Source organism: Vanessa tameamea, chromosome 31, assembly GCF_037043105.1.
Source record: "Vanessa tameamea isolate UH-Manoa-2023 chromosome 31, ilVanTame1 primary haplotype, whole genome shotgun sequence".
Lineage (NCBI taxonomy): Eukaryota > Metazoa > Arthropoda > Insecta > Lepidoptera > Nymphalidae > Vanessa > Vanessa tameamea.
The window spans coordinates 4,431,694-4,452,714 of record NC_087339.1 but is presented as its reverse complement, the minus strand read 5'-3'; the positions used below and the strand labels follow the sequence as shown (position 1 = coordinate 4,452,714).

General features: G+C 37.5%; 1 protein-coding gene across 2 annotated transcripts in view; it reads right to left on the bottom strand.

Moving 5' to 3' along the window:
• Positions 1-430: 430 nt before the first annotated feature.
• Positions 431-21,021, bottom strand: part of LOC113393716 (cytoplasmic aconitate hydratase-like) — a 46,595-nt gene continuing 26,004 nt past the window's right edge. The window contains exons 12-23 of one of the 2 annotated variants that reach the window (XM_064220152.1): positions 11,306-11,468; positions 10,747-10,847; positions 9,388-9,507; positions 8,235-8,391; positions 7,360-7,466; positions 5,366-5,494; positions 5,010-5,146; positions 3,529-3,702; positions 3,356-3,452; positions 2,816-3,001; positions 1,874-1,986; positions 431-578 (exon numbers count right to left, since the gene is read on the bottom strand). In XM_064220152.1, the coding sequence (XP_064076222.1) occupies positions 1,876-1,986; positions 2,816-3,001; positions 3,356-3,452; positions 3,529-3,702; positions 5,010-5,146; positions 5,366-5,494; positions 7,360-7,466; positions 8,235-8,391; positions 9,388-9,507; positions 10,747-10,847; positions 11,306-11,468 (1,482 nt within the window). In that variant the 3' untranslated portion in view covers positions 431-578; positions 1,874-1,875. Of the gene's footprint in view, positions 579-1,609; positions 1,987-2,815; positions 3,002-3,355; positions 3,453-3,528; positions 3,703-5,009; positions 5,147-5,365; positions 5,495-7,359; positions 7,467-8,234; positions 8,392-9,387; positions 9,508-10,746; positions 10,848-11,305; positions 11,469-21,021 lie in introns of those variants that run through there. The other variant, XM_064220151.1, reaches the window with a different exon arrangement.

Sequence of the window (21,021 nt, the reverse complement as noted above, 5' to 3'; positions counted from 1 at the left end):
GACTGGCTGGTGATGTGAAACAGAAAATATAACGTATATAACAGTCGATGGAACGATGGAATGCGTGATTCAAATTAGAATTCAATTTTTACACTTCACTTCACTTTCACGGTATACCTAAATAACATTTTTTACAATTTTTGTCTGTCTGTCTGTCTGTTTGTTTGTTTCGGCTCTTCTCTGGAACGGCTGAACCGATTTCGACGGGACTCTCACTGGCAGATAGCGGATGTAATAAGGAGTAACTTAGGCTACTTTTATTTTAGAATTATATATAGAATAAAAATAAAATCACGCTACAATATCCAAATAACTTAAACTCACACAACGCGCACGAAGTCGCGGGAACAGCTAGTTTAACATAAATTAATTCGTTTAACTCTAATTTGACACATCACGCTACGATTCACATGAAAATAAAAACCACCAACAATTTTCACCATAAATATTTATTCAAAATATAATGTATTGAATATATTAAGATAAAAAACAGTCCACCGATACATATATCTACAAAACCACGGCACAGCCATCGCGTCGACCCTGTTCGTGTTCCCAACGGAGCCTACACGCTCGACCTGTCGAGAGATACAGACAGCTACGTAATGGCAACACTTCGCTCGGCCGACTCGCCGCGTGTACAGCGGGCCTAACAAACCGTACAAACACCTCTGCTATATTGTGCACCGCTAACGGGCCTCTATTTATATATCTTTATTTATTATTTATAATTATTACTTTAACAGTGTAATTACCACTGGTGAATCTTAATAAATAAATAAATAAATAAATAAATAAATAACACAACACTATAACAATTGAAAAGTCGGTTATATAATGAGAACCATTTCGATGAGCTCCAGCCGTCGATGTGCAGAAATTAAAGTGGACCCTCGATTGCAATTTACTAAATCGTAATTTTAGACAGCGGAAAAAGGTATAAGAAAAAATATGATAAACGGAAACTTGTTATCGACAAACTCCAATTCTAACTGAAGTAATGTATACTATTGGACGTTAAAAAATTTATTTAAATAAGATTTCATGATTTTGGCGCCAAATTTAGATGAGTGACTTGCAGTTTAGAATGAAATGAAATCAAAACATTTTGAAAACGTTTTGAAACTGCAAAAAAACTTTTGAATAAACGCGAAGTTTCACGGGAGACTCTTTGATTTGCACAAATATGTCAACTATCAAAGCTCTGTCGGCTTTTAATTAAACATCAAAGGATTCAAACATGGCGAATCTTCGCAACTCGAATCGCTCTTGCGTCTTGTGTTATGAATGAAGAATCACTCTGATATATTTGAATTACTTGCACGTCGGTTTGTATGTGACTCGTGAATAGACCTCGTCTCCTTCCTTCTAATGTCGAATTACTAGTGAAGGAAAGAGACAAATCGATGTAGCACTGCCCACTAAGATGGAACATTTATTGGAAGTTCGTTGATATCAAACAACGACGTCGAACCGAGCGAAACACGACCATTACACTTGTGGCTGCGAGATAGACTAGGTTGTAAATCCTGCCTACAGCCATTGGCATTTTAAGTCATACCACAGATAAAACAGACATAATCTAGACTTTTAACTAGGGCTTCGAAAACGAAAGAATAAATTAATTAATACACATTTTTTTTGTTCATTATTTAACAAACTAATAATAAATCTGCTATAATCTTGCAAATCAAATTAAAAAACAGTTAAATATTAAATAACTACCCGGTAAAAGTTAAATACAAATGATAATTAGGGAGGGGGGCGTGCCGGTCTCTAGGTGGCTCCGACCATACTTATAATGCCAAACGCTGCCACCCATGCCATTTAAAACTACACCACTGGTCCGCAGTCGAATACATTATCCGATTACATTTAAAGCATCTTCCTGATCATGTAGTTCAAGATTCCACCGTTTCTGAAGTACGTCAGATCCACTTCGGTGTCGAAACGTACGATCACTTGGAATGACTTTCCGTTGTCGACCTGAAAATTAAATTAATTTAAACTCGCACCACACGGTCGTAACGGGCATCTACGGTAGTTAATCTTACGAATATTAGACTATTTACAAACAGTAGGAGATTTATAATAGAGAATTACAATGTAACAGTCCGCTTTCATTCGTAGGCTTTTAACAGCCTGAAACTATGTCCAAACGAAACGGGCTGTTTGACTGGTTTATATTATTTAGGAGAGGTCAAGGAACCCAGTAAAAGTTGTCTTTTTTTTTAAACTCTAGTACATATTTGCTGAAAAATGTCAAATTAAAAATTCCATATTTAAATAGCGCGCGAAAACGCTACTTTGACAATATGGCGCCGCAATGGGGTCGGTGACGTCACTTGCCTGTATTGTAATCCGTGGCACGTGTAACCCACATACGGTAGGCAAACGAGGTTAACGAGCAATTGACGTCATCACTTCATCATCAACGTTTATAAAATGCATATTTATATATGGATTTTTGAATAAATTAATTATTATTTTCAACTTTCGTCAATAAATTTATTTTTCGCATTGTCGAATAGCCTATTGTAATGAATCTTAGGACCGATTTTTGCGTCGGCTAGCCGATGGTTTCTGTTACGGAGCGCCATAACACACCTGGTCGTCATCAGCGCCCGTATAACTAACGTTTACGTCATCGCCTTGCGTCCGACCTTGGGAGCGGAGATGCTATGTCCCTCGTGCCTGCTACACAAACTCTACACAAACTCAAACCGGAACACACACCACGTTCGGCGCTAGAACGAGCAATGGTGGGTTTTTTTTAGTGATGGGATTTGATTTACTAAAATGAACGTCAACTCACTCGAACCGTGAGCACCTGGTGGGGAACCAGGTCCGCCGGGACGTCGATCGTGTACACCTCCGTCCCGTTCAGACCGAGGCTGTCCGCGTTCTCCCCGGACCGGAACTGGAGGGGCATTATACCCATACCCACGAGATTCGAACGATGTATGCGCTCGAACGACTCCGCGATCACCGCCCGGATGCCCTGAGGGTTTAATCGGGACACTTGATTCGATTACAAAATAGAGTATTCTTTATATAAGATGTTATTCCATAACATATACAAGAAAAAGAGTTTTCGCTACATCTCTGCGTCCTGTATTCTGTGTTAAATCTACACTCAACGTCGTAAAGAAGTACGAGTATGTTTGTTTGTATGTAGGAGGCCCCGGAGCTGCTGATCCAAAAAAAAATTGTTTTCATTGGTGCCACAGGGTATGAATTATATTAATACTAGATGGAGACCCGGCTTCGTTTGAGTAAAACGAACGAAACTAAGCAAATGTAAATGTACTACCGAACCCCTGCTCGAAATTATTAAAACAGACAGAATACTGACCAGCAGGAACGGCCCCTTGGCGGCCCAGTCGCGGCTGGAGCCGGAGCCGTAGTCCTTGCCGACGATCGCGATCAGGGGGACGCTTTCTTTGGCGTATCTGCGGAACAAGCGAGCGGTCACACGGGAGGCCCACGGGGCGGGGGGCGGGCGGGGGGCGGGCGGGCGGCGCTCACCGGTCGGCGGCGTCGAAGATGTCCATGAGGTCGCCGCTGGGCTGGTGCGCGGTGCGCGGGCCGGCGCGCGGCGCCAGGCGGTTGTCGAGGCGGATGTTGGCGAACGTGCCGCGCGACATCACGGCGTCGTTGCCGCGCCGCGAGCCGTACGAGTTGAACTCGCGCGGGGTCAGCCTGCGGGCGGACGTGGGCGCCATGAATACGGCATGCGACTACGTTTATTCGAGTCGGCTTTTACGAGCACGTTTGGATCGTCATTTAACAAACTCTATCAAGTGAAGCTACCACCGGTTCGGATGGTAGATTCCACCGAGAGGAACCGGCGAGAAACTCAGTAGTTACTCTTTTTCGACGTCTAAAAATACAGTCATGTTAGTTAAATACAATTATATATGTATGTCACGTCTCCCGCCTGGAAGTCAACGAGCGTTAACTCCACGCTTTTTTATCATCAATATAATCTCGTATCGAATAATGTGCCTTCTTTACCGACGTATCTTTTACAAATGATTTGAATTTATGAATCGGCAAAGTTAGAAATATCTGCGGAATTTTATTACACTCTTCAATCGCACGTACAAAAAAAAACACATTTTCAAAAACCAAAGTGAAAGCTTTTATTATTGAAAGCTAAGAAAGAACGCGTCCAAAAAAAATCGTGGCCACTCAGTACACGCACACTAGTAAAGTCACGTCATACTAACGTGCCGAACGTCACGCACACGAGCGTAGCTGTCACGCACACCGAGACAACGTTTACTCTTTTGTTTCAGTTATTCTGTAACGCGACACTACCTTGACACATAAATAATCAAAGATTTAATATAAACCCCCATCTCAACTAAACTGTTTTTGACAGGACTGGACTAGAACCCAATGATTTTTGGATACGACCTTTTCAAACTGCGATACACAAAAGAAGTTATACGTAGGGTCAGAAAAACAATCAAATTCATTTAATAAATTCACAATCCAAATACGATAACAGCTTTAAATTATACACTACTGAAATTAAACAATTCGAATCAATAGTCTCAACTTAAGTCACATATCTGAATGAACTAATTCTCAAGGACACTGTGTGTGCGTTTGCATCCTGAATGAACTAATTCTCAAGGATACTGTGTGTGCGTTTGCATCCTGAATGAACTAATTCTCTAGGACACTGTGAGTGCGTTTGCATCCTGAATGAACTAATTCTCTAGGACACTGTGTGTGCGTTTGCATCCTGAATGAACTAAATCTCTAGGACACTGTGTGTGCGTTTGAACACCCCCCCCCCCCTACTCTCACAATCCGACACGACCAAAAATAATTTATTGCATATAAATTATTTTTGGTACCCAACTTATGTGCTTTTAAATCCGCCACGATCGGAAAAAGTACCGACGCATGTCCAAACGATGTCTAACATCAGATCCTCGACCGCTCTTGACGAGACAGAGGGGCATACCTCATGCCAGATCAGTTCACATACTCACCCCCTAGAAGCCAAGAGTCTCGCGGCCGGGGAGTTCCTCGCGATCGAACCGGCCGGCGATATGTGATCCGTGGTCACCGAATCGCCCAACAGCAGCAAGCAACGCGCGTTCGGTATGCTCTTGATGGGGGGAAGATCCTGGTGGGGCGACATATTCTACTTGATTTTGATCTTTTTGCTTATAATGAATACTACTTGCCGTTCGCTGCTTCGCTCGCGGCATAAAAACGTAAGCATATAAAGCCTGTATCCTTCCTTGGAGTTCAAGCTTGATACACAAACAAAATCATCAAATTCGGTTCAGTGTATCGACCTTGAAAGAGCAACAAACAGAGTTACCAGTTTAGGATAGATAACCTTAGTCATTCCAGCGAAGAATGGGGGCCTCTTGATGTAAGTGGAGTTGGGGTCCCAGCAGTACAGCTTTCCCTTGGGCACGTCGAGCGCCTGCCATGACGGCGAACCTTGTTCGATCTTTTCATATACCTGTATTAAAAATTTAATGTATTAACCTCTACCCAGTGCAGCTACAAACCCCAGAAACGATAGTCGAGTTTACACGTTAAATGTGAAAAAACTTACGTCCTACGTCCGACCGAAACATATCGAAGCAATCAAGTAACGTATACTCTATTCCAATGGGAATAGGAAATAATTTAAAATAAACAATTTTGACCTTGAATTGACATGACGTTTTAGTTACACTAGTGAGCAGAAAATTATTGAGTGGACGGGTAAAGAATGCTAAGGAACGATATATTTTATTGGTTTTACGTGATTTTATGTTATATTTTTAAATTAATGTTACATAAATTGCAGGTAAGGTACATATTCAAATTTTTACGTAGAAGTCTTAAATAAAAATTGTGGTAATTCGCAAATATCAATATATAAATTATGAAAATGCACATTGTTTCAATAATAAAGTGGCATTTCCAAGACAGATGACGTATTGTATAACACTAAGGTTTTGAATAGATAAAATTTCATATATCTTTCAAAGAAACTTTATCTTATATCTAAAACGACTATTTTTTTTTTTATTTAAATGCTTCATTGACCACCATAAAATTAATGGGACAAAAGGCGGACTTAATGCCTGAAGGCATTCTCTGCCAGTCGACCTTTAGGTCAAACAGAAAAACCATGAAGGCGGTAATTAAATTAATTAAAAATATGACCTTAAAATAAAAATCATAGCTTTATATTTTTTGAAAAAAAAAAAATACAAAATGTAATTAAAAATAACATCTTATCCTAATCTTCAAACTGAAAGAGTTTTTGTATGTTCAATCATCGTAGTCATCGAGCACACGATACGAAAGATCAGAGTCTAATACTTTTGTATTATTTTCAAAACTATAAATTAAGTGTTGCTTTGCATAAAACTGATCTATATTTTAAGACTTTTTATTTCTGTAAAATGAATTAATTCTTTTAATTTTTTTTGTCTATACCTTACTATATAAAATAATAACATTTTTATCGAACAATATGTAACTTTCCATATTAAATTATAATCCATATTATAACCAATTAAATAAATATATATTTAAAAAAAAATCTAAACTGTATGTCAAAACTAAAATAATATATTTTTTATCTGTATAAATCTATTCATTCTCCATTCGTTTAGCGAACATCCTTAATGAGGCCTCCATTTTAATTGTTCGTTAATCGACAAATGGCGTTTTGAATGTCGGCAACACTGTTTTCGTTACTTTGAAAGTCAAATTTGAGTGGATTTACGTAGTTAAGTGAAATATTGTTGTATTAAAAATGAAGTTATATTAATCAAGAATTGTTTGTAGTAAATCATAAAGCGGACTTATCAACAAAACACACGTGATATTGAAAAGTACGGTTTGTTTAGGTTATTTCCTATTCCCATTGGAATAGAGTATAGATGAAATAATAGGAGGGGGGGAAGGCCACCCGATGGTGACAAGTCATCATCACCGCAAATAAACATTGGCGCTGTAAGATATATTAACCCTTTCTTGCAATGAAAATGCGCCACCAAACTCGGGAACTGAGATGTTACGTCCCTCGTGCCTGTAGTTACACTTGCTCACTCACCCACCAAACCGGAACACGACAATACTGAGTACTGCTGTTTAACGGTAGAATATCTGACGAGTGGGTGGTACCTACCAAAACCTAAGAAAACTTTAATAACTTTTTGACTTTTTCAAATAAACTTTAAACAATTAAGAATTTCTGAATCGTCAATTTTTACTAATGACTTTTTTTGGGCAATCAATTTGAATCTAAATCAACCGAGCCTCTGTTTTATTTAACGCCCTATCGTACTAATACAACAAAACGACGACCTCCCCCCTTCTACCCACCTCTTTGAACATCCCAGGTATTACGTGTTTGTTCTCGACATCCTGAATTTCAGACCTGGTCGGCCAGATGTCTCTCAGGAACACAGGTGAACCGTCAGCGCGTTTACCTGTGAAGGAGAATAAATAGTTACTAGAAGGTTACAAGTATTTTTAAATGTTGAAAAAGAGCAACCACCGAGTTTCTTGCCGGTTCTTCTGCATTCCGAACCGGTGGTAGCTTCACTTAAAATAGTTTTTTAAATGACGATTCAAAAATGCTCGTAAAAGCCTACTCGAATAAAGTATATTTTGATTTTGATTTTTAGGCGTTGGTAACTTCAGCGTTCAGTATTTAAACACGTACTTTAATTAACAATTTAAAAAATGATTTCATTAATTAGATATGAATTTCTCACTTAGATTTAAAAAAAATAATTTGATACGAATTTCAGTGATCACTTTAATTCTAAAAAAAAAATATTCCTGCGTTTATTTAGAAGTTTAGGCGATATCATACGTAATTTTTTTGGCGTTTATTTGTGCAAAAAAGCCACAGATTATTTCGATACAACATTCAATGGAAACGAATGAGTTACGTCAAAGGTAACTAATTTTATTTTTTTATATCGGTAGGCGGACGAGCAAATGGGCCACCTGATGGTAAATGGTCACCACCGCCCACAGACAACGGCGCTGTAAGAAATATTAACCATTCCTTACATCGCCAATGCGCCACCAACCTTGAGAACTAAGATGTCACGTCCCTCGTGTCTGCAGTTACACTGGCTCACTCACCCTCCAAACCGGAACACAACAATACAGACTACTGCTATTTGGCGGTAGAATAACAATGAAAGGTTTAAACACGAACTAAATATAGATTATTCAAGGCTTACCTAACGGTTCTTTCTCGAAATCGATATCGACGGTCCCGGCCAAGGCGTACGCGATGACCAGCAGAGGCGAAGCCAGGTAATTCGCTCTAGTGTTCGGATGGATCCTACCCTCGAAGTTCCTGTTCCCGGAGAGTACGCCGCAGCAGACCAGTTCGTTCTTTGTAACAATAAATCAATGCATCGACAATATATTTACAAAAGTATACATGTCCACGAATATCGAGTTGAAATTTTATTATACCCCGTACAAGATAGCTTGATCTCTTTGACAGATGTAAATATTTCTGATCGACATGATTCTTAATTCAATGATTTCAAAAAATTGTTAAAATATTTAAAAATTACATATAACACAAAAGTTCCTAAAGATTCGAGCGTTATCCGAAAATTTTAAGACTTTTTCTGTTATATATTATAGGAACACTGAAAATAACAGACGCTTGTACAATGTTACATCGGTCGGACGGTAGGGACGCGAACAACAGGCACCAACTGCTACAAATATCGATTACAAAAATCCTTATTAAAGATTATTATATTAACAATGTATTGTTAAGTTATTGTTACGAACGGGAGTACAACTCTTTTTAGAAAAATAAGTTTTAAAAATAATTGAATTCTAATTTGAATTACGCATTCCATCGTTCCATCGACTGTTATATACGTTATGTTTTGTTTCCCATCACCAGCCCGTCTGTCAAACAGATCGAGCTAACTTGAACAGGGTATAATAACGTTAGTTTATTGTTTGTTATATGATCCAATCACGAGAGGAGTATTGATAAATAAACAAATATGACCTTGAATTGACGCGATATCATTGGTCGAGATGTTAGGTTGGCGGACGAGTAAATAAATTCACTTGACGGTTATTGCACACCACCGCTCATAAACACTGGAGCTGTCAGAAATATTAACCATTCCTTAAATCACCAACGCGCCACCCACCTTGGAAACTAAGATGTTATCTCCCTCGTGCCTGTAGTCACACTGGCTCACCCTTCAAACCGGAACACATCAAAAATGAGTACTGCTGTTTAGCGGTAGAATATCTGATGAGTGGGTGGTACCTACCGAAACGGGTTTGCACAAAACCCTACCAAGTAGAACCCCACGTCTAAACCACCATACGCACAGAGACCAAAGGGCTCACCTTCTCTATGGTGTTCGCGATGTTGTCGTCAATCGGTCCCGAGTTACCGATGCACGTCATGCAACCGTAGCCGACGATGTCGAATCCCAACTTCTCCAGATACGGAACAACGCCTGACTCCTGAAAAATTTAACAAATAGTACCACCACTAATTGAAAATAATCCAAGCAAGCACCGCTGAATTTATTCGATCTTAATCTGCGTTTATAATTCACATCGTACTCGGTGGTGAAGAGAATGAAATTCCGCCAACCAGAGTCGGATATAAAGCTCTGGACGCCCTGGGGCAACAAAGGAGCGGAGACCGAAGAGCAACAGAGGCGTGGAGACCCTAATAGTTATATTATGAATTAATTTGAATACTTTAATTTCAATCAGTAAGCTATAATTCATTTACTTGTATCGGTAACTTTAAAACAGTAATTAGTAACATTATTTTTTTTTTTATTTACTTTACAACATCCACGGGCTCACAGTTGCCCGTGCCTTTTTTTACATTTAATTTTTATAAATTGTGGCGTTATTTTATATTTTTACTGAACATCACCAGATCTTCGCTGGACTTCGACCTTGTCGTCTTCTTGGAAGACGTGGCCCACACTGACATTTTTTTTTTTTTCAATTTGACATAATATATAAATAGTCCATAATAAATAATATATGATAATATATAATATATAAAAATACTGTTTTTTTTTTTTTTAATCCTAATTACTACAATCCAGCGGGCCCTGCTCCGTGCTCGATCAGAGAGAGCACAGCCTCGGCGACTCTGATGTCGCGTTTAACATTATTATAATTTGTTATCTCGTTGGAATCTCTCATGAGAGGATTTCATGTGAAACCTCTCCCAGCATCCTAGTCCGGTTGCGTGGCGGAATCAGCTCCAAACCTCTTCCTTAAAAGTCCTAAACCCAGCAATGGGACTTTGAGGATAAACAGCCTGTATTTTTTTATAGATAACACAAACGCAGCTACTCAGATACAAACTATATGCTTTCACGATCTCAATCCCATGGAACTTCCAGCTCCGTCTTCAGCACGACGAGAACAATACATACATCGGGACAGGATCTCGACTCCATCCCAAAAAAATACTTAAGAGACCTTCCGAGGCGATTCACAACACGCATTCGAGTTATCTGAACTTGCACCCTGGATAAAGACGGCCTGGAGAACCAACAAATTTCATCAAATTCGATTCAGTGGCTTAGTCGTGCGTACCAGACAGAGTTACTTACATCCATAACATTAGTATATATTTGACTCGACCCATAAATGTTGTCTACAGGGAAATGTATCCTCTTCTTACTAATGTCAAATCTTTGATGTTAGAAATATATAATGGATGAAACTCACCCTCAAGTAATAGGTGACGACTCCTGAACCAGGAGACAGGGACGTTTTTATGTACGGCATAACGCTGAGACCTGCCTCTACTGCCTTCTTAGCGAGGAGACCTAAAGTTCAAGAAATTAACATCAATACAAGCATTGTATAAATAACTATAAGCTAGCCACCTGTCTCTTCGCACAGGTAGAGAAGGAGTCAATATAAAATGTTTATGTTGACGGACAGACATACAAAGAAAAAAACTTATTTTGAATATACAAAGTATCTGTGACGTCGAGGCATTATATGAAACCCCTAATAACATATGACTTTTACAACATTTAAAATACAGTCAGTATTTTTTACAAATGATTTGAATTTATGAAACGGCAAAGTTAAAAATGTCTACGGAATTTCATTGAACTTAAACGATACTAAAGTGGTTTTACAGGCAATTTTGTATTTATAATATATATATATGATTATAAACACTAAATCCCGGTCATGATCAACCCTAAAGGGTGAATTGTATACAATTAAAACAATAGGAACAACACTATTTGAGTACTATGAATCATATACCAACCAGCTCCGAGCATGACGCTAGGGTTGGACGTGTTGGTGCACGATGTAATCGCGGCTATAATCACCGAGCCATGGGTTATGGTATACGTCTTCCCGTCGCTGAACGAGAAGCTGCCCGTGGTCGAGAGCTGAGACGGACTCAGGCCGTAACCTTTGAATCCAACCTGTAACGAAAATTTTCAAATTGGAAGACAATATACCGACTCCGTCGATCTCGATCCGTTTTATATTTTTTGGTCTCAATTGTAAAACACGTTACAATTTCCCCCCCATATTAAATGGAGCGGGGCGGTATGGTACACCGAAATACCGACTAAAAAACCAGAGGTATCCTCTCCGTCCCTTCGAGTCACAGGATCGCATTAACGTGCTACCGTGAAGCTCTCAACACTCCGTGTGCTTCGTTCCTATAGATTTTAGACTATATGTCTGTCTCTTTAAACGCAATAAACTCAAAAAGTACTAAGGTTTACATACAGATGAAATGAATCATGAAGTTTTAGGTGTATAATTCATTTAACTTTTGTTGGCAAACGAGCAGGAGGCACACCGGATCGAAAATGACTACCACCACCCATGGACGTGGCAACACCGATGGGCTTGCCGGGACGTTGCCTTCCTTTAATAATGTGTACGCTTTTTTCTTAAAGATTACCAAATCGTATCGGTTCGGAAAAACCGCTGCCGAAAGCTGGTTCCACAGATCGTTAAATATGTCTTTTATACATACATATGGCTGATTTATGGTTTGTGCTATAAACGTTCTTGTGTGTAGTCTATTCCAATCACCAGAGGACAAAAGCCAAATAAACAATATTTAACATCCAAATGATTTGAGTCTAGAGTTTGATTAATCCATTATATTAATTATGGATTTACAAAAAATAGCGCTTTGAACGTCGACGAAACCGTTATCGGAATTTTAGAAGTAAAATTAAAGTGGAAATAAGTTAATATAAATAAGGATATTATATTAATCATAAACTCTCAGTAGTGCACAACATAGCTGAGTTATTAGCGAATCGCATGAAATACGTAAATCTAAGGTTTGTTCATTTCCTTTTCGATTGGAATAGACTATACACACATTCGTAGCGCGGTCATATGAGAAGGTGTAGTAACTTCGCCATGTATGCAGCTAAGGCTTAAGGATTGTACAATTCCTTATTATTTTAAATATCCAGTAATTTTCGAGAGTCGAGAGCTTGATTAATCTATGATATTCACTATGGATTTGGATGGAATTTTGGAAGTAAAATTAAAGTGGATATAAGTATTAAGTGTAACAGTGTTGTATTATAAATAAAGATATATTATTGAAGAACTGTTAGTCTGTCATGGCATGGGCATGTTATGCGGAGCAATGAGGACCATGTTGTGAGGAAGGTCTTGAGCATGGACGTGGATGCAATTAGAGTTAGGGTACCAAAGAAACGGCGGGTGGATTGTATGAAATACGATATGGTTAGAAATAATGTTACTTGTGAGATGACGTCCGACAGAGAAGTATGGAAGAGGAAGACATGCTGCGCCGACCCCAAATAAAATTGGGATAAGGGCTGGAGGATGATGATGATGAACTGTTAGCAGTGTACAATATAGCTGAGCTTTTATCAAATATAGGCTTATAGACGCAGATTCAACTCGGTACGGATATCAAATTAATTCATCATCCTCCTGCCCTTATCCCAACTCTACTTGGGGTCGGCGCAGCATGTCTTCTTCTTCCATACTTCTCTGTCGGACGTCATCTCACTAGTAACATTCTGTCTAACCATATCGTCTTTCGCACAATCCATCCATCGTTTCTTGGGTCGTCCCCTATCTCTATATCCATCCACATCCATTTTCAAAAACCTTCCTCACAACATGGTCCCCATTCCTCCGCATAACATGCCCATACCAAGACAGCCGGTTTCCAGATAGCTTCTCGGTTACCGGTGCCACTTTCAAACTTCCTCTTATGTACTCATTCCTTACTCTATCCATTCGCGGGATATCAAATTAATTATAAATAAAAAAATACAATCGATCATACGGGGTACCGTTCAAGTACCGGAAACAACACGATTATATATAAAACATATTTTAAATAAATCATCAAAATATTCAACTAAAATATTCCGATTCGTAAAAACACATTAACATATTTTTCAAAATAAACACGGAAGAATCTTCTACGTTGTCTCGTATGACGTAATGACACTTATCGTTATGAAAACAAGGTACATTTTCGCTTACGTCTCGTTTCGCGTGTACCGATTCGATGCGAGACCTTGCAGAGTAAGCAAAGATACGATACATACCAATGCACGCGGTTTTGAACATGAATTTTAATTTATTTTTTCATTACTACACGGCGATGTTTAAAACTTGATTTCACATTTGACATTAACAAAAGCTGAAGCGATCTCTTTCAGTAAAACTTTTCGCAGAGGACTGAGGGCTATTCATTGAATACGTAAGACCATTTTTACTAGTTTTTGACCTAGTGGGGGTCAATATAATAAGAAAAAATAAGCTTATGGATGAGATGGCCCAGTGGTTAGACCGCGTGCATCTTAACCGATTATTGCGGGTTCAAGCACCACTGAATTTTCATGTGCTTAATTTGTGTTTATAATTCATCTCGTGCTCGGCGGTGAAGGAAAACGTCGTGAGGAAACCTGCATGTGTCTAATTTCAACGAAATTCTGTCACATGTGTATTCCACCAACCCGCATTGGAGCCGCGGTGGAATATGCTCCAAACCTTCTCCTCAATGGGAGAGGAGGCCTTAGCTCAGCAGTGGAAAATTTACAGGCTGTTTATATAATGTAAAAAATAAACTTAGGGCGACCCTTTCCACGTGTTTAATATTTATTACGTAAGAATCTAAACGAACTAAGGTTTTTTTAAATATCATATTTCGTCGAAGGGGTCAAGATTAAAACACAATAAATATATTAATTGAGACATTTAAATACTTTTTTATGATATAGTGAGGCGGACGAGCATATGAGCCACCTGAGGGTAAGTGGTCACCACCGCCCAGACAACGGCGCTGTAAGAAATATTAACCATTCCTTACATCACCAACGCGCCGCCAACCTTGGAAACTAAGATGTTACGTCCCCTGTGCCTGTAGTTACACTGGCTCACCCTTCAAACCGAAACACAACAATACAGAGTACTGTTATTTGGCGGTTGAATATCTGAAGAATGGGTGGTACATACCTACCCAGACGGGCTCGCACAAAGCCCAACCACCAAGTAATTTTAAATCAATTTTCAAATAATACCCAGTACTGCTTTTTGGCGGTAGATTATCTGAAGAATGGGTTGTACCAAGTAATTTTAAATCAATTTTCAATTGTTATCATATAAACAAACAAACAACACTATTCATACATAAATATATATACAATAACTATGCAGCAAAACTGCTGATTAAGATGGTTTCGTCTCATATATAAAAAAAATATATAAAATCAACACGTCCATTCGATTACAGATATAGTTTATTTTATGTCGTATAGTTTGTGATACTCTGTGGCAGAAGTTATTGAGTGAGTATATCTTTTGGTTTTTTTTAATATAAACTAGCGACCCGCCCCGGCTTCCCCCGGCTGCAAAGCTGTTACTAAATATACTACGGAATGTCTTCGTATACAACGTTCGAAGCTTTTTTTTTCATTAAACAATACAAACTGCTACGTCCCTGTATTTAAGGCACTTAATTGGATAATGATTAATGCTGTATTGCTTAAAATCGCTTCGTAATTAACCCATTATTTCTCTTAAAGAAAAAACAGTAAAGGATAAAAAAATGTTATTGTGGATTATCCCTAAGAAATAGACTTATACCATCGCGGACTTTTTTGAAGACCTTTTTAAGGTGTACAATACTGTAGTACATTATTTTGGTCTATCTCGTAGGGTTCAGCCAGCGTTTACAATGTAAGCGCTAAAAATGTGCTTATTTTCGTCATCACTTCAGAAACCTCTAAAACTATCAGTGTTTCTCTACTATATTGTGAACGTTTTATACATATAAACCTTCCCCTTGAATCAATCTATCTATTAAAAAAAAACACACATCAAAATCCGTCGTGTAACTTTAAAGACCTAAGCATACACAGGGACAGACAGACAGCCGGGAAGCGAAACAGTTTTATACTATGATTGAATGTATGCAGCGTTCTAACCACTGGGCCATCTCGGCTTTGACAATCAATTCCTCAATATTAACGTTACGAACTCGACCATGATACGTATATACGTATTTAAATAACAATCATCTTAACGATTCAGTCATTATTTTAGTATTAGCAACATTACTTTCGTTACGAGAATGTCATTAAAAATATTTAACATTAAAGAGACTAAGTCATTTCGTATTAATTAATATCCAATTAATAAATGATTTTAATAATACAACTTACTAATTACCGCGATATTTTACAGACAAATATTATGATCATTTGTTTTGTAGATATTTTTATTTATATTTATAATACTTTACCTATGGCACACAAATCCTCAAGCGTTTTACTTGATGTTAGGGCTTTGTGCGAGCCCGTCTGGGTAGGTACAACCCACTCATCAGATATCCTAACAGCCAAACAGCAGTACTCAGTACTGTTGTGTTTCGTTTTGAAGGATGAGCCAGCGTAACTACAGGCACAAGGGACGTAACATCTTAGTTCCCAAGGTTGGCGGCGCATTGGTGATGTAAGGAATGGTTAATATTTCTTACAGCGCCATTATCTACGGGCGGTGGTGACCACTTACCATCGGGTGGCCCATTTGCTCGTCCGCCTCCCGATATCATAAAAAAAGGCAGACGTTACCTCCTTGTAGGATAAATTAAAAATCTTTATTCAATATAGAAGTGTTTACACTCTCTTATTGATTGTCAAAAATCTACCACCGGTTCGGAATTTAGCACCTCGGACCGGAGAAGAACCGGTGAAAGAATCTCAGCGGGATATATATTTTTTTTTTTTAACCATTTTCAATGTACAATGATAATTATATTTTAGTTATTTGAAGCAGCCTGGAGGCGATCATTTCATTCCCAAGGTGTGCAGTCAACTAAAAAGTCATTAAAAGTACCCTATGTCTTCATCCGGGACTCAAACTATATCCTTAGCAAATTTCGTCTAAATAGATACAGCAGTTTAAGCGTGACGAGGTAACAGACAGAGTTACTCTCGAATTTATAATATTTGTATAGACTAGCCGATTGGACCACGTGACTGCACTGTTATACTTTGAATTATATTTAATGATAATGTTTCGTTAAAAAGCTGCAAATGGTACAAATATCAGGTCAAAATCTTCTTTTAGATATACTAGCCGCCGTCCCGGCTTTTCACGGGTACAATAATGGTATATACAAAAATTTTAGGTTTAAGAAAAGACAGAAAAATTCTTATTTTTTTCCTGAGTTGAAATTCTCAGCTTCAATCCAATATAATACGCATGTATTATACATATAATCATACCCCTTGAATCGCTCTGTTCATTGATGACGTATCAAAATCCGTCGCGTAGTTTAAAAGATCTAAGCGTAGAGAGCAGGAAGTGACTATGTACCTGTGTACCTGTGTAAATGAAAACCCGGCTTCGCTCGATTAAAATAAATAAAACTCAACAAATACGGTTTATTTATTAAAAATTTATTGTGGATAAGTTTCCATTGGATTTATCGTAACCCTGCACGAAATTATTACTTGGAATACTTTCCGAACGCAACCCGTAAACGTCAAACATGGCCGCCCGTTGAACTGTCACGTCATTGAATTTCACGGATTTAATATCGAAATATCTCGATTATACGAATTTTGCGGATATATGTTGTCGACATAAAATCATAATTTTTTAACAATCTAAACATGAGTATAGGTTTCGATCAGGTCTATCGTAGACCTTCACGAAATTATTAATACAGACGATATCTACACAAATGCAATCAAATGCATGGATGTCAAATACTCAGGCCTTTTCTGTACGATGAAAAATATTCATTAAAAAAAAAAAAAAATGTCAAGAAAATTGTTTATTCATTTAAAAAGCTATTGAATATAACAATTACCTCAACCGCAATCGTCCATATCGATATATCATCAAATGAAAAAAAAAAAAAAGACCTCGTTGCGATAATATTCGAAATGGGTGATATTTTGAAACGCCTATGTTGGTCAAGACTACGATCTTTCTCTCCAAATATCATTGAACGCCTTCATTGCCAATATTAAGATAAAGTTTATATTACGTTTTGATTACGACATATTAAAAAACTAAACGCTACTAAACTAAATACAATAATAATCATAATTTATGTAACAGCCTGTTAATATCCCACTGCTGGGCTAAGAATGTCAGGGGCGTATGTCCAGCTGCTCCAATACTGTGATTGAAGTGCCTCCATGGGATCACTATCGAGAAATACAATTCTGTAATGGTTTGGTTTATCAGACCTTACTTTTAACCAATAAATTTACATAGTTATTAATAGAATACTATTCATATATCCTGTCTGAAAATCAACAATTACTAACGCCAAGTTTATCTATCATCCATATAATCTTATATTTGGCAGTATAAAAAGCTCGATTTTAAATTATACTTTTATAGGCAAATCGGCTTTTACTCGAATTCTAATCGTACTGCAACATGCGGCTTACAGATACTAACCACAAAAATTGATAAAAAAAATTATTTAATACATATAAACGAAGAACGTTGAAAAATATAATTAAAAACTGTTTATATACCTCGACGTCAATCGTGAGTGTTCAGTAAAGTGACAAAAGAAAAACTTAAAAAAAAAATTGACAGTTCTTATACGTTCGTTTTTAATCTGCATATATCTATAAGAAATATCCCAAGTGACAGCCGTGTCGTGTTTCTAACATCAAAATTGTTTAAACTATAATCGCACAGATACTAAAAAAAATCAATGATTATTTTTTTTTAAGGGAAAAAAAAAGTTTACACAGATTGAAGGAATAAACAATCGAATTCCAGATACGAATTCAAGACGAAAAGATTATAAACAGGAATCAGGATCTTTCCTTAATAGTTACGCACTTCCGTCATTTGGTGATTCGGTTTATGAGTTATTATACATCATAAAGCTGTTTCACTAAATAGCCGATCTGTGGACAAACATCACGTCTCATCCAAACGTTGGAATCAAAATTCGAGTGTCTGTTTGTTATATTAAAATGACCGCTTTTTACTTTGTACATATATCAAAATTTACAATGTTTGTCTGTCTGTTTGTCCGGGACGGGGGGACGGGACTTTCACGAAGCCGCGGGCGCCGCTAGTCACTAAGTCAAAGTCAAGTCAAAAATCTTTATTCAATATAGAACCTTGTTGATAGTCAAAAATCTACCACCGGTTCGGAATTTAACACCTCGGACCTGAGAAGAACCGGCGAAAGAAACTCAGCGGGATATTTATTTATTTTTTTCATTTTGCATGTACAATAATAATTATATTTTAGCTATTTGAAGCAGCATGGAGGCGATCATTTCATTCCCAAGGTGTGCAGTCAACTAAAAAGTCATTAGTGTTGTAATATCCTTTAGCACACAAACGCTCTTTAACGATTCTTTTGAATTTTATAATTGAATAATTTTGAACGTTTTCTGGGATCCTGTTGTAAAAACGTATACATTGCCCCAAAAAAGAGTTACTAACCCTGTGTAATCGGGTACTTGGAGTAACAAGATTATTCTTGTTCCTAGTGTTAATAGAATGTACGTCACAATTTCTGGGAAAATCGTTTATGTTCTTGCGTACATACATAACATTATCAAAAACAAATTGAGAAGCGACAGTCATTATTTTAATTTCTTCAAATTTACCTCTTAACGAATCTTTTGGGCCCAGGTTATAAATTGCACGAATAGCCCTCTTCTGCAGTACAAAAATGGTATTAATGTCAGCTGCATTACCCCAGAGTAGGATGCCATACGACATTATACTGTGGAAATAACTTAAATACACAAGGCGAGCCGTATCCACATCAGTCAAAAGTCTAATTTTTTTTACCGCAAAGGCTGCAGAGCTGAGTCTATTCGCCAATTTATTTATATGGGGGCCCCATTGGAGCTTAGAGTCTATTGTCATACCAAGGAACTCTGTTGATTCTAAAACATCCAATGCTTCCCCGTTTAAGCGTACACTCGTTTTGACACATCTTACATTGGGAGTAGTGAATTTAATACATTTTGTCTTTTTACTATTTAACATTAAATTATTAACACTAAACCAATTTACTATTTCGGAGAGAGCATTGTTCACATCGTCATATATTGAAAGACGTCTTTTTATTTAAAAAATTAAAGAATGAATATCATAGATCAATCAAGCTCTCGACCAACGATATCGCATCAATTTGCTGTCAAATGTTATTCAATTGGCTTTTGTACTCTTTTGTCTGGAGTAGAAGAAAACAGAGTTCTGAAGCGTCAATAGCGGAATATTTGACCGTGCGCTATTGTTATCCCCAATCCTAACACAAGTGATAAACTTAAAACTAAATCATTTGAGATATCGCGCACGTAAAGACGTCAAAACTCAGCGTAATATTATTTCATCATCATCATCATGATCAGCCTGACGTACGCCCGCCCCAAGGCGCGCCACTGAGCTCGACTTTGATCCTTCTCATCCAACTTCTACCGGGCACCTTCCGTGCATCTTCGCCGATCCGCACGCCCAGCGTGGCGACCATAGGCATTACCCCCCACCCGTCTATAATAAATAAATCTAATAATCTAATATTATCTTTTCATAAATTTTATGTCTCATGTTAAAAAAAAATAACAATTATTTTTAAGGTATATTAAGCAACGTAGATTCTTCTGAGAATAACCGACAATAAACTCAGTAGTTACTATTTTTCGACATTCAAAATACAATGTTATGTTAGTTAAATACAATTATTTATATAACATATCCTGCCTGGAAATCGACAAGTATTAGCTCCACGAAAACTAAGCGGAATCGTATCGTAACCTGTATAAGTAGAATTGACCATCAGTTACGATAAAGCTGAACCTTATCTTTGTGAGAAATTTTCGAAGTTCTATTATTATAAATCAGTCGAATTGTCCCTTGATAGTCGGTCCTTAAATTGACTAAGTCACGTCATATCAGCGAATAGTTATTCAACGGGCGAATATGTTAGAAATAAAATACTAAGGACAGTTTCATGTATAAATTCGTACAATATTTTATAACAAAATCTATGTTTTTTTTTTTGTTATCGGTATTTATTAATTATCTATACTCAGATAGGCAGAGACAAAACAGTTCAACATATTTTTCTTCCTTGTAAATGCTAAGTGATTACCCGCCCATAGACAATATAAATAAGAAATATTAACCATCCCTTACAACGCCAATGCCAAAGCCTTGGGAACTAAGATGTTATGTCCCCTGTGCCTGTAGTTATACTGACTCACTCTCTTTCTTTTTCGATAGAAAATTTGTACATTGACCCTTATTGTAACCGTGTGGAGCCGGAACATGTTGCTAGATTTAATATAAAAACTAACACCCTGCCCTGGAACCAGCCACGTAGTCGGGTCAGCTAGTCTATAATAAATTCTTATAAAAAAGAAAGGAACTTTGTCTCTCTAACTGCCAAACCAATGAACCAAATTTGATAGCATCAAGCAAGTTTGAACCTTAAGGAAGGACATTGGCTACTTT